The sequence below is a fragment of the Balaenoptera physalus genome, assembly GCF_965194825.1.
Source record: "Balaenoptera physalus genome assembly, chromosome: 14".
NCBI classification, from domain to species: Eukaryota; Metazoa; Chordata; class Mammalia; order Artiodactyla; family Balaenopteridae; genus Balaenoptera; species Balaenoptera physalus.
Genome location: NC_138893.1, coordinates 70,081,761 through 70,108,365, shown reverse-complemented (window position 1 = coordinate 70,108,365; position 26,605 = coordinate 70,081,761). Strand labels below are relative to the sequence as shown.

The 26,605-nt window shown below is 38.7% G+C and overlaps 1 protein-coding gene and 1 pseudogene across 5 annotated transcripts in view; both read right to left on the bottom strand.

Moving 5' to 3' along the window:
- Positions 1–6,926: 6,926 nt before the first annotated feature.
- LOC309642260 (protein FAM220A pseudogene) lies at positions 6,927–10,334 on the bottom strand (annotated as a pseudogene). Its single transcript has one exon. The product of its transcript is annotated as a protein FAM220A pseudogene (transcript).
- A 4,090-nt stretch (positions 10,335–14,424) lies between these two features.
- The window catches only part of PARG (poly(ADP-ribose) glycohydrolase), a 113,068-nt gene continuing 100,887 nt past the window's right edge, over positions 14,425–26,605 (bottom strand). For all 4 annotated transcript variants that reach the window (XM_082423479.1, XM_082423477.1, XM_082423476.1 and 1 more), the window contains 2 exons: positions 18,794–18,922; positions 14,425–18,089 (listed from right to left, as the gene is read on the bottom strand). In XM_082423479.1, coding sequence (XP_082279605.1) covers positions 17,935–18,089; positions 18,794–18,922 — 284 coding nt within the window. In that variant the 3' untranslated portion in view covers positions 14,425–17,934. The remainder of the gene's footprint in view (positions 18,090–18,793; positions 18,923–26,605) is intronic.

Below are 26,605 nucleotides of genomic sequence, written 5' to 3'. Positions count from 1 at the left end.
GCCCCTCAAGGGCCACTGAATTCAGGAGGCCTCTAATCATGCTTGAGTGTGAGTCTTTCAAAGAGGTACTACCCAAGCCTGACCTGTAGAGGTTGGTCAGGTGGAAGCACATCTTCTTGATGCGTTTCACTTCCTGCTTTAGGAAATGGTGCTTTCAGAAGTCACAGACATGAGGAGCTGTGCTGTCAGAGCCCAGAGGATGCAGATCTGTTAGGGCCAGCTTCAGTTCTTCTCCTCTAAGGCATCCAAGGTGTAACCTGACTCATCTTGAGATGGCTTCTGTTTATCCTCAAAGAAGGCACCGTCACTAAACTAGTTTTGCAAGGAGGCATTTGGTGCCTTTGTGTTTCTGCCTTGACAACTTCCAGAAGTGGCACACACCCTTTAGAGGGCCACATTGTTGCAATTAAAATAATAACCCAGGGACTTCCCTTGTGGTGCAGTGGTTAAGAATCCGCCTGCCAATGCAGGGGACACAGATTTGATCCCTAGTCCGGGAAGATCCCACATGCTGCTGAACAACTAAGCCCATGCGCCACAACTACTGAGCCTGCGCTCTAGCGCCTGCATGCCACAACTACTGAGCCCACGTGCCCTAGAGCCCATGTGCTGCAACTACTGAGCCCGCACGCCTAGAGCCTGTGCTCTGCAACAAGAGAAGCCGCTGCAATGAGAAGCCCGCGCACCGCAACGAAGAGTAGCCCCCACTCGCTGCAACTAGAGAAAGCCCATGCGCAGCAGTGAAGACCCAACATGGCATAAATAAGAAAGAAAGAAGGAAAGAAAGAAAGAGAAAGGAAGAAAGAGAAAGGAAGGAAGAAAGAAAGAAGCCCAGAGAGAGTCAGGTGTTAGAGGTTCACAAATGCAGCTTGGCCAGATAGTGGATAGTGAGTGGCCTTGGCCTTATTTGAATAATTCTGAAGGATCTGGGAGCTCTTGTTGGAGACAAGGCACTGGCCACAAAATACAGTGTTAGCTGGTCTTGGAGGCATGAGACATGAGCTGGTTCAGAGGTACTTTGGAGGCTGAGGTTGGACAGAACATTGAAGTGTGGTCAGAGTCTAGAAGGAGAATAGTCCTGGGTTATCTTCCATCCAAATACTGTTGAATCAAAAGACAGATCTGTGAAGGCCGTCAAATGAACCATCTCATTTAATTTTTATCCATTGACTTACTTCTCTGTATCTCACTTTGAGTAATCAGATATAGCTGCCAATCTCAAACCTTCTCTTCAACTGTGTCTAATCTGTCATTTAACCAATTTTATTTTCCATTTCTTTTGGTTTTAGTTGATTATTCTTCTAATCTGCCTAGTCATTCCCCCTTCTTTATTGGCCCAAAGTATAGTAATACAAGTTATAGTGCAATTTTTGGCACCCACCCTCATGTCAACCCTTTCTCTCCCCTTTGCTTACCATTTACTATTCCTAGATTTAGTTTTAATTCACTTGGGGGGAGGCTGAAAGGAGGTGGGACTTTTCAAGAACAAAAAAATCCATAAAGGTATGTTATATCTAGAGTATAGTTGGGTTTTTAAATTTTATTTAATTTATTTATTTATTTATTTTTGGCTGCATTGGGTCTTTGTTGTTGCGCGCGGGCTTTCTCTAGTTGTGGCGAGTGGGGCCTACTCTTTGTTGTGGTGCATGGGCTTCTCATTGCGGTGGCTTCCCTTGTTGCAGAGCATTGGCTCTAGGTGTGCGGGCTTCAGTAGTTGTGGCTCGCAGGCTCTAGAGCGCAGGCTCAGTAGTTGTGGCTCACAGGCTCTAGAGCGCAGGCTCAGTAGTTTTGGCACACAGGTTTAGTTGCTCCACAGCATGTGGGATCTTCCCGGACCAGGAATCGAACCCATGTCCCCTGCACTGGCAGGCGGATTCTTAACCACTGTGCCACCAGGGAAGCCCTGGGGTTTTTTAAAAATCATTTACTCTACCCTACTGATAGAAGTAGAATTCTCTTGGCCCCTTCGTATCCTCAAGGACTGATAAACTCTTAAAATTCCAGTATATGGAGCAAATATTTGTTGAATTTAGGCTTACTATTTAATAAAAGGAAGGGGGAGTTGGTATGTTCATAGACACATGAAGGTACAGAGAATTACATTTCAGTAGACTAGTGAAAAAGTCTCAAGACCTCCATCATCAACAAGAGGCCTGGAAATAGCACATGTTCAACCCTAAACCTTGACACTGGGTACCTGAGTCCTATCAGTGGCACCCCATTGTTTTTAGACAGTGAAATCTTCAATGCAGCTCAAAGCCATGCGAAGTCCAGCCCCACAATCAACTCATACTATTCTCTCTCTCTCTTTGCCTCCTCCCCTCCCTCCCTCCCCCTCTTTTAAAAGAGAGTTTATTTTTTAGAGAAATTTTGGGTTTACAGAAAGTTCACAAGATAGTATGTGTAGTTCCTAAACACTCCCTCTTCCCCAGAGTTTCCCCTATTCTTAACTTCTTGTATTAGTGTGGTACATTTGTAACTGGTAAGTCAATATTGCTACTTATTATTTTTTTAAATTAATTAATTAATTAATTTTTGGCTGCATTGGGTCTTCGTTGCTGCACGCAGGCTTTCTCTAGTTGTGGCCAGCGGGGTCTACTCTTTGTTGTGGTGCACGGGCTTCTCTTTGCAGTGGCTTCTCTTGTTGCGGAGCATGGGCTCTAGGCCTGCGGGCTTCAGTAGTTGTGGCACTCGGGCTCAGTAGTTGTGGCTCGCAGGCTCTAGAGTGCAGGCTCAGTAGTTGTGGCACACGGGCTTAGTTGCTCTGTGGCATGTGGGATCTTCCCGGACCAGGGCTTGAACCCATGTCCCCTGCATTGGCAGGCGGATTCTTAACCACTGCGCCACCAGGGAAGTCCCAATATTGCTACTTATTATTAAAGTCCCTAGTTCACTTTGGTGTTCACTGCTTGTGTTGTACAGTTGTATGGGTTTTCACAAGTGCATAATGTCATGTATCTAACATTACATTATCATATAGTCTGATCACCCTAAAAATTCCATGCTCCAACTTTTCACTCCTTCCCCCATCTCTGTTCCCCACTCCAAACTCCTGGCAACCACTGCTCTTTTTACTGTCTCTATAGTTTTACCTTTTCCAAAAGTTATATAGTTAGAATCATACAATATGTAGCCTTTTCAGACTGGCTTCTTTCACTTAGCAATGTGAATTTGAGGTTCTCCCATGTCTTTTTGTGGTTTGATATTTCATTTGTTTTTATCACTGAAAAATATTCCAGTGTATGGATGTTCCACAGTCTGTTCACTGACCAGAGGACCTCTTGATTGCTTCCAGGTTTGACAATCATAAATGAAGCCACTGTATACATTCATGTGCAGAATTTTCTGTGGACATAAGTTTTCATCTCATTTGGGTAAATATGTAGGAATGTGGTTGCTGGATCATACGATAAGACTATGTTTACTTTTGTAAGAAACTACCAAACTGTCTTCCAAAGTGGCTGTACTATTTTGCATTCGTATTAGCAATGACTGAGAGTTCCTTTATTTCCATACCCTCGCCAGCATTTGATATTGTTAGTGCTGTGGATTTTAACCATTCTAATACATGTGTAGCAGTTCTCTTGTCTATTTTTTAATTGGATTGTTCAGTTTTTAAGAGTTCTTCATACATTTTGGAATGTACAAGTCTTTTATCAAGTGTGTGTTTCACAAATATTTTCTCCCAGTCTGTAGCTTGCCTTTTCATTTCATTTATAGTGTCTTTTGCAGAGGAGAAGTTATTCATTTTAACCTATCTATTTTTTCCTTCATGGATGATGCTTTTGGTATTGTATCTAAAAACTCATCACCAAGCCCAAGTTGCCTAGATTTTGGCTTGTGTTAGCTTCAAGAAATTTTAGAGTTTTGTGTTTTACATTTAGCCTATGACCTATTTTTAGTTAATTTTTGTGAAAGGTGTAAGGTCTGGATTAATTTTTTTGCACGTGGATGTCCAGTTTGAACATCTGTTGAAAAGGCTATCCTTTCTCCATTGAATGGCCTTTGGTCTTTTGCCAAAGATCAATTGGCTGTATTTATGTGGTTCTATCTCTGGGCTCGTTTTTCTGTTCCATTGATCTGTTAGTCTATACTTTTGGCAATACCACACTGTCTTGATTACTGTACTTTATAGTAAGACTTGAAGTCAGGTAATGTAAGCCTGCTGGTGGTGCTTTTCTTGTCTTGTATTATGTTGGCCATTCTGGGTCTTTTGCCTTTCCATATAAACTTTAGAATCAGTTTGTCTATATCCAAAAATAACTTGCTGGGATTTTGACTGAGATTGCATTGAAATCTATGGATCAATGCATATTGTGCCACCCTAACAATATTGAGTCTTCCTATTCATGAACATGGATTATGTCTCTATTCATTTAGATCATCTTTGATTTGTTTAATCAGTTTTGTAGTTTTCCTCAGATCCTGTACATATTTTGTGACATACCTAATTATTTTATTTTTGGGGTGTTAATGTAAATGTCATTATATTTTAAATTTCACATTCCAATTGTTTATTGCTGGTATATAACAAAGGAATTTATTATTTTTTTTAATAAATTTATTTATTTATTTATTTTTGGCTGTGTTGGGTCTTTGTTTCTGTGTGAGGACTTTCTCTAGTTGCGATGAGCAGGGGCCACTCTTTGTCGCGGTGCGCGGGCCTCACTATCGCGGCCTCTCTTGTTGTGGAGCACAGGCTCCAGATGCGCCGGCTCAGTAGTTGTGGCTCACGGATCTAGTTGCTCCACGGCATGTGGGATCTTCCCAGACCAGGGCTTGAACCCGTGTCCTCTGCATTGGCAGGCAGATTCTCAACCACTGCACCACCAGGGAAGCCCAGGAATTGATTTTTTTTAAAAATAAATTTATTTATTTTATTTTTGGCTGCGTTGGGTATTCGTTGCTGCACGCGGGCTTCCTCTAATTGCGGTGAGTGGGGGCTACTCTTCGTTGCGGTGCATGTGCTTCTCATTGTGGTGGCTTCTCTTGTTGCAGAGCATGGGCTCTAGGCACGTGGGCTTCAGTAGTTGTGGCACATGGGCTCAGTAGTTGTGGCTCGCGGGCTCTAGAGCGCAGGCTCAGTAGTTGTGGCTTGCGGGCCCTAGAGCGCAGGCTCAGTAGTTGTGGTGCATGGGCTTAGTTGCTCCATGGCATGTGGGATCTTCCCAGACCAGGGCTTGAACCCATGTCCCCTGCACTGGCAGGCGGATTCTTAACCACTGCGCCACTAGGGAAGTCCCAAAGCAATTGATTTTTGTGCATTAACCTTGTATCCTGAAACCTTAATACAATGGCTTATTAGTTCAGGAGTTTTTTGTTCATCTTTGGGATTTTCTACAACAATAATCATGTAACTGGGAACAAAATAAGTTTTATTTCTTCCTTCCCAACCTACCTATATACCTTTTACTGTTATATTGCATTAGCTAGAACTTCCAGTATGATGTGGGATAGACATAGTGAGAGATCCTTGCCTTGTTCCTGACCTTAGGAAGAAATCATCTAGTTTCTAAACATTGAGCACAGTGTTAACTGTAGACTTTTGTAGATTTTGTGTGTGTATGTCATGTTGAGGAAGTTCCCCTGTATTCTTAGTTTGCTGAGTGTTTATCATGAATGTGGCTTGGATTTTGTCAAATGCTTTTTCTGCATCTTTTGATATGATCATATGACTTCCTTAGCCTATTGCTATGATTACATTAATTGAACCAGCCTTGCATACCTGGGATAAATCCCACTTGGTCATGGTGTATAATTTTTTACTATATTGCTGAATTCTATTTGCTAACACTTTGTTAAGAATTTTTCTATCTCTAATCATGAGAGATACTGGTCTGCAGTTCTGTTTGTGTTTTTACTGTCTTTGGCTTTGGTATCAAGGTAATAAAACAAATTGGGAAGTTTTCTCTCCTCTTCTATTTCAGGAAGAGTTTGTATAGACATGTTAATTCTTCTTTAAACAGCTGGTAGAATTCTCCAGTGAAACCACGTAGGTGTGAAGATTGCTTTGTGAGAGTTACAAAATTACAAACTCAATTCCATAATAGTTATATGGTTATTCAAATTATACATTTTATATTTGATGAGTTGTAATAGTTTGTACTTTTTGAGGAATTGCTCCATATAATCAAAGTTGTCAGATATATGTGTAGACTTGTTTGTGGTATTCCATTATTATATTTTTAATGTCTGCAGGGTCTGTAGTAATATCCCTTATTTTATTCTTGATGTTAGTAACTTGAGTCTTCTCTATTTTTCCCTTTCAGTCATGTGAGAGGATTGTCAATTTGATTGAACATTTCAAAGCTTTTTGTTTCATTTGTGTTTCTCAATTAACTTTTTTTCTATCCTATTCATTTCAGCTCTTTGTTTTTGCATTCTGCTTGAGTTTATTTTGCTTTTTTTCCCCTAGTTTCTTGAGATAGTAGCCTAGATTGATTTGCGATCTTTCCTCTTTTTAATTGAAATATAGTTGGTTTCAGGTGTACAGCAGTGGTTCAGATATATTTTTTTTTCAGATTATTTTCCTTTATTGGTTATTACAAAATATTGAGTATAGTTCCCTGTGCTGTACAGTAGGTCCTTGTTGGTTATCTGTTTTATATACAGTAGTGTGTATATATTTTCATTTTCATTCTATTCAACATATATCTTAAAATTTCCCTTGAGACTTAACCCATGAATTATTTAGAAGTGTGTTGTTTAGTTTCTAAGTGTTTGGAAATTTTCCTTTTAGCTTTCTGTTATTGATTTCTAATTGATTCCATTGTGGCCAGAGGACACATTTTATATTATTTCAATTCTTTTCAATTTGTTGAGGTTTGTTTTATAGCTTAGGAATGGTCTATCTTGGCATATATTCCCCAGGTACTTGAAAGATTGTGCGATTGTGCATTCCGTCATTGTTGAGTGGAGTGTTTTGGTTTTTTAAAAAAATTATTTATTTATTTATTTATTTATTTATGGCTGTGTTGGGTCTTCGTTTCTGTGCGAGGGCTTTCTCTAGTTGTGGCAAGCGGGGGCCACTCTTCATCGCGGTGTGCGGGCCTCTCACTATCGCGGCCTCTCTTGTTGTGGAGCACAGGCTCCAGACTCACAGGCTCCAGATGCGCAGGCTCGGTAATTGTGGCTCACGGGCCCAGTTGCTCTGTGGCATGTGGGATCTTCCCAGACCAGGGCTCAAACCCATGTCCCCTGCATTGGCAGGCAGATTCTCAACCACTGCGCCACCAGGGAAGCCCGAGTGGAGTGTTTTTTAAGTGTTTAGATCACATTGATTGATTGATGGGATGATGTTGAGTTCTATATCCTTGCTTTTTTTTTTTTTTTTGGCTGCACCACATGGCTTGTGGGATCTTAGTTCACCGACCAGGGATTGAACCCACGGCCTCAGCAGTCAAAGTGCAGAGTCCTAACAATTGGACCACCAGGGAATTCCCTTTGCTGATTTTCTATCAAATTGTTCTATCAATTGTTGAGAGAGGGATGTTGAAGTCATTAACTATAATTTTATATTTGTTTCCCTTCATTTCTGTCAGTTTTTGCTTCACATATTTTGCATCCTTATTACTTTGTACATAAAAATTTAAGATTGCTGTCTTCTTAGTGGATTGACCCTTTTATCACTATGAAACATCCCTCTCTATCCCTAAATTTCTTGCTCTAAAGTCTACATTATTTGATACCAATATAGCCACTCCTGCTTTTGATTAATGTTTCAAAGTATACCTTTTATTCCATCCTTTCACTTTCAACCTCCCTTTATCATTATATTTGAAGTGAGTTTCTTACAGACAACATATAGTTCATATAATTGGGTCATATTTTTAATGCACTGCCAATCTCTGTCTTTAATATTTAGTGTTGTGTTATTTAATGTAATTATGATGTATGCATATTTAAGTCTGCCATTATTTTTTATTTTCTGGTTGTTCTCTATGTTTAACATTTTTCTGTTTTCTTTTCCTGCCTATCTGTGGGTTAATTGAACATTTTTAAAAAATTCCATTTTGACGTATCTGTCGCATTTTTGAGTGTACCTCTTTCTATAGCTTTCAGAGTGGTTGCTCTAGGTATTACCTTATAAATACATAACTTGTCCCTGTCTACTGGCGTCAATATTTTACCAGTTTGAGCGAAGTATAAAAAACTTACCTCTCTTTATGCCCTTGACCCTCCCATTTATAATTGTCTTATTTCCTCTATATACATTGAAAACCACAATAGACAGCTATAATTTTTGCTTCAACAACATAATTTAGAAAACTCAAGAAAAATACAGTGTACTGTATTTATCCATATTTTTACTCTTTCTGTTCTTCCTGATGTTTCAAGATTCCTTCTTTTATCATTTCCTTTCTGTTTCAAGAACTTCCTTTAGTCATTCTTTTAGGGCAGGTATGCTGGAAACAAGTTCTCCTAGTTTTCCTTCATCTGAGAATGTCTTGATTTTCCCCCTTCATCCCTGAAGCATATTTACTAGATATAGAATTCTGCATTGGCAGTTCTTTTCTTTCAGAATTTGAAAAGTGTTGTGCCACTTCCTTCTGGCCTTAATTGTTCCTGATGAGAAACCAATTGTAATTTTCTTTTACACACATAAAATGAGACATTTATTATGCCAAAGAATGGGCTTTATTTTTCATTTTCCCAAAACACTAAAATAACACACGGCATAGTAATTTAGCACACAATATAAACTAATATATGCAGTCAAATTCTGAAATTGGTTAAGTCTTACTTTGGGACTCCTTAAAAACTTACATTCTTAAGTGCCTTTTATCAAAGTTATCAACACACAACAAAAGGAGTTAACCCAGGAAAATCTAAGTGTAAGAGATACCTTGACTCCTATAAACTGGAGACCTTCTATAAGGGAAATACTTGATTTGCCTCTCTATAACTGAGCAACGACAGATAGTCTCAAGCTCATTTTTATTTCAAATAACACTGCTAGGGTTCCTAATTAGAGAAAGGTTTATCTAAAGGTAAGGTTAATGTTGCAACTTTCACTGTAGGGCCTCCATTTATTGCATTTGAAGTGGAAGGAAAGGCATGAGAGAAGAGAAATCAAATTTTGTTGACCAAAATTATTCTACAAAATGCAGAAATGGTAACAGCTTACCATCAACTCAGCCTGGCTCAGAGCAAGTACAGAGGGGTTGATTTTACAAACATCTACTTCCATTAGATGGTCAGAGACAGTCTGGAGAGACAGTATCTGGGACTGTAGCCCTTTAGAATGGGTGTTGAAGGCATAGTAAAAGCTTCATGTTAAATCTTTAGGGTCTAATCTGATATTTATGTAGGATATATCAATATTCTCCTTGAAATGGTTTCCCAATCCTGAATGTTTTTCAAGCACAATTTGAAAGTCAAAAATTTCCTTCCATATCAACCAGCTTTCCATGAATTTGAATTCCACTTACTTTAAGTCTATCTGGTCATACAAACCAAAGCAGGAGCTTCATGGCTGCATGGTTTGCATCCAGACTTAATGCAAAAGAAATCATTTAGGACAACTTTTAAAATTAATCTCACTATTTTAATTGTTCTGCTTGTACCTTAATTATGGCATAACAGATTTGCTAATTCAAAAGCTTGTAGAGCCAGTAATGCCAGTGTTATCTGCAGATCATTTGGGGTACTTTTTTCACATGAAAGCATTTTCTTGTATTCTACTGTTTGCTCTGAAAACATGAGCTTTGAATGGCCAGGGAAAACACATTTTGTCTCATCATTCAAGAATATTTGGGGATGTGCTGCAGCAGTGTAGACAGGATGGAATGCAGGCAAGACAGTTCCAACTCAGAGTCTAGCCTCTCCAGAAAAGCACTTGGTGGTTCATTCTCACAAATCCCCATTTCTGACCATTTTTGAGGGGATGGTAGTCCTGACTCCCCAGGCTCTCCTTTGTGGCTCTGTCCTCTGTGGCTCTCGGTGGCTGTGGTCCCTCCTCCCAGCCAGTGCCTCACCTGAGCTTCTCCAGTGCCACAGGACACCCCAGCAAAACACTCTTTTGCAGGAGCAAAGAACAGATCCAGTCTTCCTCTGAGGAGCTGCTGAAGCTGAATTTCTTCTTATTGATTCTTGCAAACATGGAAGTGCTTTGTTGCCGTCGTGAAGCAAGAAGCTGACCTCACTCAGATCATTTTCATTTCCAAAGTTAACTCCTCATTTTGTGAATTACCATTTACATCAACTGCAAGCTTATTCGTCCTGGAAGTTATATCTGACGGGCAAGGGCTCTCCTTCTGCGTTCTGTTAAGTCCATACAGTATTTTGTCTGAGTCATCACCTGCTCCCTTCTCTTCTGCAAGGCGGATGCTGAGAGTCCCTCATGCTGTGTGTTCTCTGATGCCCTGAGCCTGAGGACACGTCTGTCAGTCCGAGGAAACCTTCGATGGATCTCAATATGAACCTGCATGTGGACTTTGAGCGTCATGGAAGCTATGATGAAGACGTAGGGGAAGTTGATGTGCAACCACCAGGCCAGGTCGAAGACGAGCAGTATTTGGGTCAGCCCCTTGCAGAAGACCCTGTAGGAGCCGGTGGCGGCCGAGTGTAAGAGCCGGACAGCCCCACAGAGCTGCCACTATATAGACCCACTACCGTGATGTCTCCTGGCCTCTGCCCTGGCAGGTAAGATGTCATTTCTGACTGCTTTCAATAATTTTTCTTTTTTGGTTCCAGAAGTTTGACTGTGATGTGCTTTTGGTATGGATGTTTTTTTAGTTTATCCTGTTTGGAGTTCACTCAGCTTTTTGAATCTATAGGTTTTTATGTCTTTTGATAAATTTGGGAAATTTTCTTAGAAACTATTTCTTTGTACACTTCTTCATCCCACACCATCTTTCTCCTCTCTTCTGGAATTCCAATGATATGAATGTTATATCATATGTTATAGTCTCAGATTTTCCTGAGGCCCTGTTTTTTATTATTTTTCAGTCTATTTTTATCATTGTTCAAATTGGCTAATTTCTATGGTTCCATTTTCAAGTTCACTGATTCTTTCCTCTATCCTCTTTATTCTGTTGTTGAGCTCATTCTTGGAGGGTTTTTTAAAAATTTCAGTTATTGTATTTTTTTAGTTTCAAAATTTAAAATTGGTTTTTCTTATATCTCCTACCTCTTTGTTGAGACTTTCTACTTCCTTGCTGAGACTTTTTCATTTATTTCAAGTGTTCATAATTGTTTGTTGAAGCACTTTTATGATGGCTGCTTTAAAATCCTCGTCAGGTAATTCTAGCATTTGTGTCATCGCCATATTGCTGTTTGTTGGTTGCCTTTTGTCACTCAAGTTGAGATCTTCCTGGTTCTTGGTAGGATAAGTGATTTTTCATTGAAAGTGATTTTGTGTTTTAGCAGGCCTCCTCTGATAACCTATTTTAGCTGGCCTCAGGTACTGCTCCAGCTGGGGGACAAGACACTGCCTCATTACAGCCAGATGGAGATGGATGTTCAGGTTCTCCTCCCTGCCTCAGCTGACACACAGAGGGGAGGGCTCCCTGTCACTGCGGGTAGAAAGTGGAGCTCAGGCTCCGCCGTAGGCTATGCTGACGTAATTCTGGCTAGGAAGGGGAGCACCCTGGCGCTCGTCATGTCTTCTCCTCCATTGACAACGCAGATGGTAGATGGAAGTGCATGAATGGCCTCAGTTCTGCTGAGAAGTGGGAACAAGTTCTGACTGTCAGTTAGGCTTCCCCTGACACTTCCTAGTGGAAGGGGCAGGGCACCTAACAGGAAACGGGAGAGGAGCCATGTTAGCTCAGGTGGAGCTAGAAGTCCAGTGTTTGCATGTGTTCTCCACTCCCAGCTGCGTTGGGAGAGACCCTCTTTACCACCTGACCTACTGGAGCATTTTGTTATAACCTGGAAAGGGTGAAAGCCTAGGCTCTATACATTATCTTTGCTGGTAGGGGCTTAGTTTTGTTGTTGTTGTTGTTGTTTTTGTGTGTTTGGCTTGAATAGAGGGTTTATTACATAAAAGTTTCTGTCTTGTAGGCTGCCCCTTTCCTGGTCCGTTGGCTAAAGAGAGTAGGCTTCTCTTGGGCCTTTCTTTATCTGCACTCAGAATTTCCAGGTGGCTGCCTTTTCCAGTAATCACTATAGGATATACGACCAATAACAAAATCCAGGGAACTTACCACTGTATTGTTCCTCGGTTCCCAGGATTCCCCTAGCCAGTGTGCCTTCTCTCTTCCCCCTCTCAGAATTTTATATTTGTTTTATATATCATGTTCATGGTTTTTAGCTGTACTTAGCAGGAAGAATAGGGAAATGTTTGTCTACTCCATCTTTTGGAATAAGAAGTCCTTTCTCTTTTATTTTAGTGTGATGATATTGTGGTATAGTCTTTAAAGACATTTATTATGTCTGGGGTGAACTTCAAAAAATTGGGGTGGGTAATAGGTAGGAATATGGAGCAAACGAGATTAGCTATGAATTGATCATTGTTGAAGATGGGTGATAATACATATATGGAGGTTTATTACCCTACTTTATTTTTGTATATGTTGGAAATTCCCCTTAAAAAGAAAACCATTTCCTGACTACCCAGTCTAAGTCATGTTACAAGCTCTTGTTTGTGTTCTCCACTACAGTGTAAACTTGATAACAAGAACCCAGTCTATCTTGGTCACAATTACAGCTCCAAAGCTTAAAACTGACTGGTATATGGTTGGCATTCTAATTACCATGTTTCCTCAAATATAAGATTCCACAGATTATAAAATGTTTATGTACCATTAAAAAATACTGCAAATTATGATATACCACCAAGTTTTAGAAGTATTTGGATTTCAGATGCTACAATGTGAAAAAAATGCTTTAGAATTAATGAAATATGATATCTGTGGAATAAATGAATACTCTAAAATACTGCAAAGGTCAAGATTCTGCTGACAATGCTTCATACATGTTCAAGAGCAGATCAGGGTATATTTTTGAGAGTATTATCAATTCTACAGTGGGTATATTTCTTCCCAAATATTGAAATTTTTTATGCCCAACTTTATATTGTTACAAATCTTAATAGAAAATGCAACACTCTGCCATGGTCTCCCATCTTTTCACCACCAAGGACCCTTTTATTATTTCATCCCCAAGGTTCCCATATTTTGAAATATTTTGATGCCAAGTAAAATTTTTTTCCTTGATTATCAAGTAAAAGCTAATTTTCATTTTTCATCTATTAAATGTATAGTATTCAAACTGAGGCAATATAATTCCAGCTAAAATAAACCTGACCTTCTACCTATGCTGTGTGGACTCACCATAGGGAAAAGTAACATTTCTATTAGGAGATCTACTTTTTAGCCTCCAGTGCCACTTTCTCAGAATCCAAGAACCAGAGATGGCAGGCACTTGAGATGATAGGAATCAAGATGGCAAGAAGCCACGTGCCAGCTCCTGTATTAAGTCAAGAAAGGGCATTTAGGTAGCCCATCTTAACATTATAAGTTAGGCCATTTGTTTATACAACTCTCCAACAGAGAAAGTTGTGGAGGGGCATTAAACACTCTGGTGAACTGACATGGTCCAGGGGCCTATTCGAATTTCTAAATTTTTAGCATAAAAATTCAATTTGTTTTTCTAGGTTGAATTGCAACAGAGTAGTGAAAAGAAAATGATATTTGTGGGGTTTTTTGTATCACCCTCTCTCTGTGCCTCAGTTTAGATCTGAGTGCAGAGGACAAGTCATTTATCTTTGCATCCCTGAGCAGACAGTTCAATGGCTGCCCAGAGAAGGCACTTGTAAGTGTCTGTGAGTATGTGAATGAATGGAAGGACGGTGGTCCTCAGAACCTTCAAGACATCTTCTTATTTGAGCTCTCTTGAGGGAAGATGGAAACTAGGAAAAGGAAATGAACAGGAAACATGACGTCAGGAACCTGGCAAGGAAGAAAAACTAATGCAGCCTGAATTCTCTTTACCTTTGGAAAGTTCCTTATGCCCATGACCATTTCTACATGCCTAACACCTAATGTGGAATAACAAATCTATACGCAAAAACTTTAACCAAATACCTAAGACACACAATACATTTTTAAAATGAGAGCATGGGGCTTCCCTGGTGGTGCAATGGTTGGGAATCCGCCTGCCAATGCAGGGGACACAGGTTCGAGCCCTGGTCCAGGAAGATCCCACATGCCACGGAGCAACTAGGCCCGTGCACCAAAACTACTGAGCCTGCGCTCTAGAGCCCACGAGCCACAACTACAGAGCCCACATGCCACAACTACTGAAGCCCGTGCACCTAGAGCCCGTGCTCTGCAACGAGAAGCCACTGCAGTGAGAAACCCGCACATTGCAACGAAGAGTAGCCCCCGCTCTCTGCAACTAGAGAAAGCCCGTGTGCAGCAATGAAGATCCAATGCAGCCAAAAATAAATAAATTAAAAAATAAATGAGAGTATGTATATTAGGTGGTACCAAGGGGATCAAAATTTCTTTATTCTCTTCCTAGAAAAATCATGTAAACATTAGCACAGATCTCTCCTTATCCCCAGGTTCAAAATCATCATGACCTGTTAGCCCTACATTTAAAATAAACAGTCAGGAAAAATAAAACCAGTTATCAGATGAACAGTTTTGGTCAGTTTTGGTCGTCTTCTTTGGGAAACCTTCCACTCTAAAGGCTCAGTAGATCCGTGTGACTCCGGTGAGGAGGGACTAAGGGGACTCCAGTGAGCACAGAGAACAGCAGTGGGTCAGTGGATGCTGGCAGTTTGTTCTAACAAGTATCACATTAGGGCCCACTTCCAGCCCCCAAAGGACAGGATTAAATATTCTGAGCTCAAGTTCCAGGAATGGCTGGTCTTTCCCTTCCCTCCAGAAAAAGGACTGGGGCAGATCCACAGGGTTGAGAGGAGGAAGGACACACCTTCTTAACCTTTGTTTGTCTTTAAAGCAGACATCCTAGGATGCACTTCTTCCTTACATCAGAAAAAAGCCATGAATACGCAGCCACGTGGATTGGAGAAGACAGAAGAAAACAGGTGAGAATCTATGCAATTGCTTCTCTTCCTGTTGAAGTGTTAAAGAATATAATGCAGTGAATTCTTTGTTCCGTCATATTCTTGGAGTGGGGCAACTTAACGCTTGGTTTCCAAAGCAATATATTATTGGTTAAGTACCTGACATAGCAATCCTGTAGCTTGGTTAGATCTTCTTTTCAATCTCGCTTTCAAATACCTATCTGCTTGCCTTTAGTGTCACTTCAACCAGGAAGAAAAGAGGTAAGTCTCTCAGAGACCATTTAATATATCCCAGTGATAACTAGTTATTCATGATGAAGAATAAGCTGTACTACGAACTTGGTAGAGAACCAGAGTGTCAGAACCTTTGCTCTATCAGATTACAAAGTAAGTCTCCTTTCATAATGAACTCCTGGAAGTTGAGATGGTATTCCCTAACGTCTGGGCATCTGTTAGCCCAGATGGGTAAAACGGGCTAAAATATATAAAGCAATGAGCACAGTCCCTAATGTACAGTAGGTGCCCCATACATGTTTCTGGTCAACTAAAATAGTTGGCATTTATTAAGGACCAACTAAGTGCCAGACCCTATGTTCGTTGCTTTATATACAGTATTTCTTGGTAGGTGCTAATAACCCATTTTCTAAATGAGTTAAGTAAGGCTCAGCAATTCAGTTTATCCAAAGAAGGTTAAAATGTTAGTTAGCTGGGGATACAGTTAGCATTTGAACCCAGCTGGTCTGATTTTAAATCTCATGCCCTTTCCATTACTCCACATTGTTTCCTTAAACTGTTATTGTACATTTGAGTGAGCTAGAAAGTGAAAAGCAAGTGAGTTATATTAAAAACCTAAGAATTCTAAACTGAAAATATCCTTTCATGCCTCAGTAGATTAAAGAAGGGAAGGGTAAACAACATGTAATAAAAGAAACCGTAAATGAAAGAGAACAAAAAGATGCTGTTAAATGTCTTAAAATAGATACAAATGTTAGTTCGATGTCTGATTTTGTCCCTCTTTTTACAGAGGGCCTTTAGGAACAAAGTAATCATGTTCTCTCCACCACCCTCCCCACCTCAAAAAACGGACATTAGTTCTCTCTATGCATTCCACACGATTAAACCGTCCCAATTCACGAACATACTGGGACAAAGAAGTAGGCAGGTTTTTATTCTTGAAAACCCCTCAATAGAAGAAAGGCAGTCAGGAAGATGGCCTGGTCACCAACCTGTTCAGTACTAAGAGCTGAGTCTTAGATTCTATATTCTGTAATATTAGGCTGGAGGGGGTCTTCTTACCTGGACTCAACGATTTCTCTACCACATGAACCTCCTAAACTGTTCATGCAGCATTTTAAAGAACTGTTTACTTAGTCTTAGGGCTAGATAAGAGGGAAAGAATATATAGAGAGAGAAAAAGAAATGAAACATACCATGAATGCTTAACCAAAGCATGGAATGGGTTGGAAAGGAAAGAGAAGACTTTAGTACCAGCAGAAATAAAGCCAGACACCTTGGACTCAGAGACGATGAAGAATCTTAAAAAACTTCATCAGTGACAAGTGGCTGCCTTCAGGTGCCAAATTCCACTAACCTCTCAATCTCTAAATAAACAAAAAGAGTTACAGATGCTGGCCAAGGCCCCATTTTTTCCCTGCCAATATTGATACCAGGTGTTTGGACCATCTACTTAAACTCCTTATTAATAGGATTTGACCACCAATAGCTTTCCCTGACAGTTGACTATAAACTAGAACTTCAACAGTATGGTTTAGAATTACTTTAGAAATATAAATAAGTGCTTTTGTGATTAAACTCTACTCTCAGTTAACACAGACTTGACATTGGCTTTAACTTCTGAGAGACACTATTATTTATGTTTGTTGCCCATTTTAAATGGACACAATTGTAAATAAAGGATTTTAAACAGAGCCCCTAATAAAGCCTAAACCTAATCATTTCCACAATTCCAGTTTTATTTAGATTTTATGTGTTTGCATGTAGACACTCTTAAAGAACATATTTTTTTATATATATATGAAATATAGATGATATGGGAGTTTGACAAATGATTTGTTAATGAAAATTTATTAACTATATAACCTTTGAGTACCAGAGAAACTTCACTATGTACAGATCACCATGAAGTTCCCAGTTTCTAAACTTTGGTTATATGAATATGCCTCAAGCACCAAGGAACAAACAATAATCCTAATTCAAAAAGAAAGAAAAAAAAAAAAACAACCCAAGAAACAAAAGATCCTTCAAGTCTCTTGAATCTGTTTGTTTTTTTAAACACCATTTGGGAAACTCTCTTTTATTCTACATTTCCTTCCATTTCGGTCAGTTTCCAAAAACAGTATCAATAAAAATTGATCGGGGAAAAAGGACAGACAAACCATTACAGACAAAGGTGATGTCGCTAAATAACTTTCTGGAAATTATTCTGCCTTAAATACAAAACTTTTAACCTAGGGGATCTGCATTATGTAACATGTATAAAAAAAAACCCCAACTCTTAATTTTCAAAAATCAAAAACTCCAACAATGCAATCATAACAAGAGTAGGGGGTGAAAGGCTCACAGGGAGATCTTTAGCAGACCCAGTTAGTTAAACAGATTCTAGGATTTCACCTTCTTCCCTGGCATCTGCTAGCTGCAGAGGCAATTTGTATAATATACAGGCATCAAAAAAGAGACCTGACAGGCTGAGCACAAACTTTCATGAAATTTCACAAGAAATCTGATGGGCAAAAGAAAGAAAAATCAAAGAATGAAGACTGAAATAGAAAACAATGGAAACAAAATATGTCTATGTTTGTGGAAGGGACTGCATCCTTGCCTACAAATGTGGATTATATACACATTTATATTAGGTCAGTTCACGTGTTACACCTGACAGTTCAGAAAGGATGTTTCTCATGAGAGGTGGAAGGGGGTGCTATTCACTTGGATCCTCAGGCCCCAGTCCTCTGTCCTGGCTGGTTGGTGGTCTCCGCACAGGACTCAGCAGCATGGTATATGAATGGATAAAGCTTGATGTCTGGTCCAGGGGTGGAACAGTTTCTACATTCTTCATTGTAATATCGTAGCAACAGCTTATATACTTCTCCTGAAGAGTAGAAAGCCAGACCAATTTGCACATTAAGGTATGTAGATGGATAAAACTACTACAGAACACTTCAGTTTTATCTTAATCTAAATAATATATGCTCACATTTGGCTTTTGAAAATAGAGCACGAAGGCTTTATTTAAAAAAAAAAGCCTGGAAGGCTTTCCTGACATAAAGTTAAAATTTTTTAGAATACCTTAAAGAAACTACTTATTAGCTCATAATTACAGCAGGCTATATACATGGTACATCATCCACGCAGTGTTCTGGGAGTTCGTGGGAACTCTGATTTTACATTTAGCTCCCGTGATAGCAAGGCCTTTCAGGTCCAGCTGAAACAGTAGATGGAGGATGCTGGCATGTCTGATAAACATGACTCAGAGTGAGGCCACTTAGGTTTTAACTTACCCGCCAATACCTTCCGTCTTTCAGTTTTCTATACACACAAAAGTATAAAATGGACACTAACTCCAACTTCTCGGCCTTAAATTAATAAGCTGACACACTCATTCAAGACTGAGGATGAAAGTTTGCCAGAAAAAAAGATTCTGCAAGTGTTGCCCCTCTAAGACCTTGTCCCCCCATCAAAGTCACACTTCCATTTTTTCTTATCCACTATGATCTATCCAGATTTAGCAGGTGCTCCTCCTGGATGGTGTACAATGCATCTAGATACCAAGTGTCAAGACTATCCCCTACTTACCAACAGTCAGTTTCCTTTCAGTAAGGAACGTGTGCATGCTGTAAATGTCTCTCATCAATTCTGAGTCCCCAAAGGTGAAATAAACCACATCTCGCTCAGCTACAGCAGCTGCCAGTATCTGTATTAAGGCTGTAGCAAAGAGAAGAAACACAACTATATTATGACACTTCACATCAAGATACCTTCTGTTCTTTCAACCAGGTAAATTCTAGCTGCTCTGTCATAGCTTTATCCTGGATTAAAGATTTATAAACCTAATATACACATTATTAGCAATGGCAAATACAGGATGAATATAAATCATCTAGTTGTGTGACTTTCCAGACATGCTGCTGAGAATATCATCAAGGCACAGAATTCCCACGTAAGTAAGCACCTCTGTGGGAAAACAAAGGAAGGTGCATCTGAGGCAGCACAGTTAAGGCACTGAAGTGGTATTTTTTTTTTTTTTCACTTACATTAATCTGGAACTAAAATTTTTGTGTTTGCTTGCTTGATTTAATTATTTTATCTTAAACACAGTCATTGTTTCTTTTCTGTCAAAGGAGTCTCTGTGATTTTCCGTGACCAATATACTTGGGAGGTTCTACTATTCTCATTAACCCTACAGCAAGCAAGCATTCTCAAAAATGGGTTAGAGAAGACACCTGTATCCCTCCTGCACTCCCACCTCCACCCAATCACTACAGCATGGAGTGAATGTTACTGAAAACATTGGACAGTAACTCTGGTGTACTGGAACAGGAAAATCACTGAGAACCACTGTCCCCACAAATCAGAGTTACAAATCACTCAGCCTGGAGTATATTTCCAAAAGTTAAATTCCTTTATAATCTTAATCTCAATAGACAAAATTTTTTTTAATTATTTTTTTAAATAAATTTATTTATTTTATGTATTTTTGGCTGCATTGGGTCTTTGTCGCTACGCGTAGGCTTTTCTCTAGTTGCAGAGAGCGGGCGCTACTCTTTGTTGCAATGTGCAGGCTTCTCACTGAGGTGGCTTCTCTTGTTGTGGAGCACGGGCTCTAGGCGTGCAGGCTCAGTAGTTGTGGCGCACGGGCTTAGTTGCTCCACGGCATGTGGGATCTTTCTGTACCCAGGCTCCAACCTGTGTCCCCTGCGTTGGCAGGCAGATGCTTAACCACTGCGCCAGGGAAGCCCGACGAAATTTACTTTAAATAACAAAAATGAACAAAGGTACAATAAATGCCCTTTTGCTAGTAACATATCTTTTCCTTCATAAAAGGGGGGGTGGGAATCAAACTAAAACACTATGGAGGATAAATATAGTTTTGATTTTTGAGAGCATGTTAATATTCTACATATTCAAAACAAAATTAAAACAATAAGAATGGGAATGGGGAGGAACCTATAACTGAAAGCAAACTAAAACAATTGAGCCTAATTTTATTTCAAAAGAATAGCACTACAGGGAAAGGAAAAAGGAAAGGATGAAAGTAAGAACTAATCCAAGTAACTTATGAACACAATATTTTACTAATATGCCTTCAGTCTTGGGCAAGGAGGAAAGAATTGCAAACAATTCCCGGACTCTTTTTACTAGATTTGCTTACCATAGTAGTACAGGTGAAGCAATTCTGAAACTACTTTAAAATATATTTCAGGATTGAACAAATGAGTTAATTTGTTGATGTTGCTGGGAGCTGTAGGTTCTCAGTATGGAAGAGGGAACAAACAAACACGGAATGGGAAAAGACAAAAAAGAACTCTGTGGTGACTGACAGATTGAAATGGAAGGCACTGGTATGTACTCATGACTTCTAAAATATGTACATTTGTGTGTGTGTGTATGAGTGAGAGACAGAGAGAGAGTGTGTGTATGTGTGTGTGTGTGTGTGTGTGTGTGTGTATGTGCATTTCTTAGTTTTGTCCACTGAAAGGGCCAAAAAGAAGACACCTTAGTAGCAATGAGCACATCTAGTGCCCAGATCTTGGTCTCTAATACCATTCCACCTAAACGGAGCTGTATTCCTCCGGGAATACCTGATTCCATGGTTAGGACAGGACAGGTACAAGATGAACTCAGAATGTTTTATTATACCAGAAAGTGAAGAAGTGCTCAAAAATGGGAAAATTGATGGATTGCTTGTCACAAGGATATAGGAGCCAGTTTGAAGGAGCTCCTACTAAGCCAAATCTGGACAAGCTAATAAGCACCAAAATATTATGTACAGTAATAAATTACAAATCACTGAAAAAATATAAATTGCTGAGTTCACAATGATAATATATAATAAATAGAGAGAAAGAAGGGCTTTTACTCACAGGAGAAAGCCAAAGACTAACTGGTTAAGTCGAGAGAGAGTGCTAGAACGAGATAATCCTCTTTTTGCAACCATCACGGTAAAGACTGGATCAGGCAAAGATCAATAAAGGATGCTAAACCTAAGGGAAATTTTGTCTCAAAGTGTCTTCCTACAGACTACTTATTAACTACAAGAGAGCAAAAAAACTCTGCAACAGTGGAAAAATCAGATAGCACCTTGACTGGGTGATCAAAATTAACATCACTAATGGGGTCAGATGACTACTAAGTGCCTCCAGACACTATCACCTACATACTGCTCTGATCAAGAATGCATAATATAACCCTAATTATGAGGAAACAGCAGATAAACTCAAGGAATGTTGTATTCTTCAAACATGTCAATGTCATAAAGACAAAGAAAGGCTGTGGAAATACTCCAAATTCAAAAGGAGGCTCAAAAACATTAACTAAATGCAATACCTGACCCTGGACCCTCTATTGGAGGGCAAAATGGCTACAGCGGGTTTGATTAGGGCACCTTATAAAACTGCAACATAGATGAGAAGATAAAAATATTATATCAATGTACATTTATGAATTTATAACTAATGTGTTTATATAAGAGAATAGGAAAAACACACTGAAGTATTTAGGAAAGGGGGTATAATGTATGTAACTTAAGCTCAAATCGTTCAGAAAAAAATTGTATATAATACACAAGCATATATTTACATAAACATACACAGAGTTGTTTAACTTTTTGTAACTTTTTGTAAGTTTGAAATTATTTTCAAATAAAAAGTTTTAAAAGTTATGTAGGAAGGAAAAATATTTTTAAGATGAGCTAGTAAATTTGATATAGCTGAGTATCCCCAAATTTGGGAAACAATCTAAGACATTAGAATACATGTGAGATTCTAAAATACCAAAGTATTTTCTAATTTCCAAACTAATATTTATTGAGTATCCCCAACATGTGAGGTACCATGACTAGGCCTCATTAATCTTGAAAGTGCTGAAAGTAATTATCTCAAAATAGAGATACATTTTAATTAAAACCACTCAACCAACTTACACATACATTAAAGCTTCAGTGCACTCAATTTTAAAAGGTTCCTAATTAACCTAAACTACATATAAAAAGGGAAACCAATGAATCGTCATCTTCTTCTACCAAGAGGTATCATTTTTTTATCTTTTGGTTTGAATGAAATTTGGCTTTAAGTATTTCCTATTTAAGAGACAGAGAGGAGAGAGAGACCCAAAGAAAAGTCCTTTTAGTCCTACTTCCTCCTTACATACAGTAATACTAGATCACTGGTCATTTGCCATTTATGAAATAAAATATTAGTAAAAACATTTAAAATGTATCTCCCTATACAGTTTATGTTTAAAATGCTTCACAGGCCATTTTGTCCCTGTGGATAGGCTCCTGGAGCTAAGCTTGACAGATCTACCAAAAAGAGGCTGGATCCTAATAAGAGAACCAGTTCACATTACATTCTTGATTTCACATCCATTTCTGTTTGGGTACACATGGTAATAAAAGCTGGAACTGGAGACTGAAGACCTGAGCTCAGGCCTTGCCCTTCTGCTAGCTAGCTAAGCTCTATGACTTTGGCCAAGTCACTTAACTCTCTTGCCTGCATTTTCCCCATCTGTGCAATGAAGAAGTTGAATCAGATGATCCCTGAAGACTCTTTCAGAGTATAATTCCATAATCTGTTATAATTTTTCTCCTTGCATTGGATATTAGACTATAAATACACAAAGGAAATTTTCAGAAATTTAAATTAATCTTGACCTTAAATACATCAGTAATCACTAACAAAAGATCATTTTAAACAGAACTGTCTTCATACCTCACTCCATCCCCAAGATCTTTGCAAATCTAGACAATTATGTCTCACAATTTAAGTGAACTCTCCTGTATCACAAGTTAGATGAGAATAAATCACAAATCTAATAGGGTGTATGGACTGACTCCAAGTATGATATAAAACCATCAAATTCTAACTTCAAGCACAACTAGGTGCCAAAATAATCACTTAAATTAACCTGCAGGGAGCTTGGTTTTAATTTTCTTTTTGGCATCAATGTTAAGCTGTGAAAATTCTTCAAATAAATATGAATAATGTCAAAAAACAATTCACAGTGTCCTCTTATAACAAATGAACCAAACAAAAAATGAGTAAAACCATGGATACTTTATACCACAGGTATGGTCTGAGGCCATTAGCATGTAACATTAGGAACAACTGCTAACACTGAGCTCTATACTGTAGCATGCTGAACGTTCTAGCAGCTTTTTTTAAAGGACAAACTCAAGATTCACAAGGATTAACTCACTTAATCCTTACAAAAACTGAATAAATGTTAGTATTATTTCCATTTTGAAAATCAGGAAATAAAGGCACCAAAAGATTAATTAACCCGTCTAAGGTCACAGAGCCAGAAAGCGGTGGAGCTGAAATTTCTATTTGTCAAATAGAAATTCATTAAGCTTATTTTATTTGCAAGTCACTTTTAGGTAGTGAAGGTAGGGAATGGGGATAGAAAAGACAATGCACAGGACTGCATCAAGATAGCTTCAAATTATGGTAAACTAGCAATGGCATAATCTTTCACAAGTCAGATGACACAGTATGGAGAGGTACAAAAAATAAACACTGAGGATGTGCAATGAGAAACTGACAAAAACACAATGGAAAGAACTTTAGAGCACCACTTGATTCCTTCGGAAAGCAGGCAGACAAAACCAGAAAAATACAGGGTCTGATCTAATAGGTATAGAATCTAACAGACAAAGTATAAATTCTATACCCTTCAGAGACACCTTTTCAAGTGCCAACATAATATATACAACAATTAATTATGTTAGGCCACAAGTAAAAGCTCAAAAAACTCTAAAAAGTAGAGATAATATTATCTATACTCTGATTACAATGCAATAAAGTTAGAAATAAGAGATGAAACAAACATAATTTGCTTTAAAAACCATTTAGAAATGGTTTCAAGTTATCTCCTAAAAATCTCATGGGTGCCTGGTGGTACACTTAGGGAGAAGGAGCCCACTCAACAGTCTCTACTGAGATGGGATAAATAATGCTGCAAAAAACAAACAGAAAAAGCAAAAAACAGTGCTTCTACTCTAACAGTGAGAAAAGTCCAAGTAATCTACAGAATTATAACTTTTCCTGAGTCTACCAGAGAGCTGAGTTTTCAGGGCAACCAAAGTACAACAAGCTCTACCAAGAAGAGACAAAACACATGAACTATTATCTTGAAAGAACACAGGAGAAAGAGGTAGCTACCATAGAAATGGGTGAGAGTAAAATTCTGAAAGCCAAGTGTGAACTGGAGGTGGGGGTAGTGTCACTTTGGAATAGCTATGAGCCCCAGAAAGGAGAATTCACATTCACTCAACAGCTCTTTTCCACGGGCCTCCAGAGGGTCCTCAGAAAGATGAGGGGCCAGGCAGGAGGACAGAGAGAGCCCCTTTGGTTCCACAAGCCTGCAGGAGGTAACTGGCTGCTGCTGAAGGACAGGCATCAAGCCCCTCTTCCCTATGTCCCTTCTTTCCTACCCTCTGGCTCATAGGGCCATTGGCTGCCTGGGGCAGAAAGCTGTTAATCAATGTCTGTTGAATGAATGAATATATGAAAAATATTCTCTTACTAGTTGTTAGCATAACGTACAATGAAAGCCGTTCAAAATTAAATTGTTACAAATTGAAAAACTCATGCACAGTTAGGCAACAAGCATGTTAAAAAAATATTTAGCCTTATTTCTAATAAAAGAAATGTAAGTTTAAGGGTTCATACATGCCCATGTTCTCCCTCCATGAAGTTTTTTGTTTGCTTGTTTTAACTATCCTTCCTCCCTTCTTTCTTATAGGGTAGGGATAGCATCTGATGGTTCAGATGAGTCTTCATGAAACATTACTAAGACCTAAGGACAGATAAAGATGGCCAGTTCAGAGAAGTTAATATTGGCCCTGTCTTTATCTGCTCTCAAAGGGTTTTTGTTTACCAAATTTATTTAATCTATCAATACTTTGAACTGGACCATAGCTTCTGATTCTTCTCTGTGCACCCGCTCTGCCTCCCTAATGTTGGTTCATCAGCGAACATCTCTTTCTTAATGCTCTCTTCTCTTGGAAATTAATCTAGGATTTAAATGCTCCCTTGCTTATGTCTGCTATGTGGCTAATGAGAAAGTGGGCTTATAAAAGGGGTTTATACAGTTCCGACGGCTGACTCTTTTTTTTTTATACAATCGGAATATAATTGACATATAGCATTATATTCATTTCAGGTGTACAACATAATGATTAGATATTTGTATATATTGCAAAATGATCACCACAATAAATCTAGTTAACATCCACCACCACACATAGCTACATATTTTTTTGTGATGACAACTTGCAAGATTTACTCTCTTAGCAACTTTCAAATATACAATACAGTATTATTAACTATAGTCACCATGCTGTACATTACATCCCCACGATTTATTCATTTTATAACTGGAAGTCTGTACCTTTTGACCTCTTTCACCCATTTTGTGCACTCTCCATCCTATACCTCTGGTAACCACTGATCTGTTCTGTGTATCTATGAGCTCTTTTTTTTTTTTTTTAAGGTTCCACATATAAGTGAGATCATATGGTATCTGTCTCACTTAGCATCATTCTTTCAAGGTCATCCATGTTGTTGAGAACATTTTTAATAAGATTTTTAAAAATTACAAAAACAGTAACAGATTTGATGCAATCTCTATCAAAATATCAATGGCATTTTTCACAGAAATAAAATAATTCTAAAATTTGTATGGAAACACAGAAGACCCTGAATAGCCAAAGCAATTTTTGACAAAGAATAACAAAGCTGGACAAATCACACTCCCTGATTTCAAATCTACTACAAAGCTACAGTAGTCAATACAGCGTGGTACTGGAACAAAAACACACACACACAGATCAATGGAACTGAATAGAGAGCCCAGAAATGAACCCATATTTATATGGGCAATTAATCTATAACAAAGGAGGCAAGAATACACAATGGGGAAAAGACAGCCTCTTCAATAAATGATGTTGGGAAAACTGGACAGCTACATGCAAAAGAATTAAACTGGACCACTTTCACATACCATATACAAAAATAAATTCAAAATGGATTAAAAGTAACACCTAAAACCACGAAACGTCTAGAAGAAAACATAGGCAGTATGCTCTTTGACATAAGTCTTAGCAATATTTTTTGGATATGTCTCCTGAGACAATGAAAACAGAGGCAAAAATCAACAAATGGGACTACAGCAAACAAAAAAGCTTTTGCACACTGAAGGAAACCAACAAAACGAAAAGGGCCACCTACTGAATGGGACAAGATATTTGCAAATGATATATCCAGAAAGGGGTTAATATCCAAAATATACAAAGAACTCATACATCTCAACGCCAGAAAAACAAACAACCGGATTAAAAACTAGCCAGAGGACCTAGATAGACATTTTTCCAAAGAAGACATACAG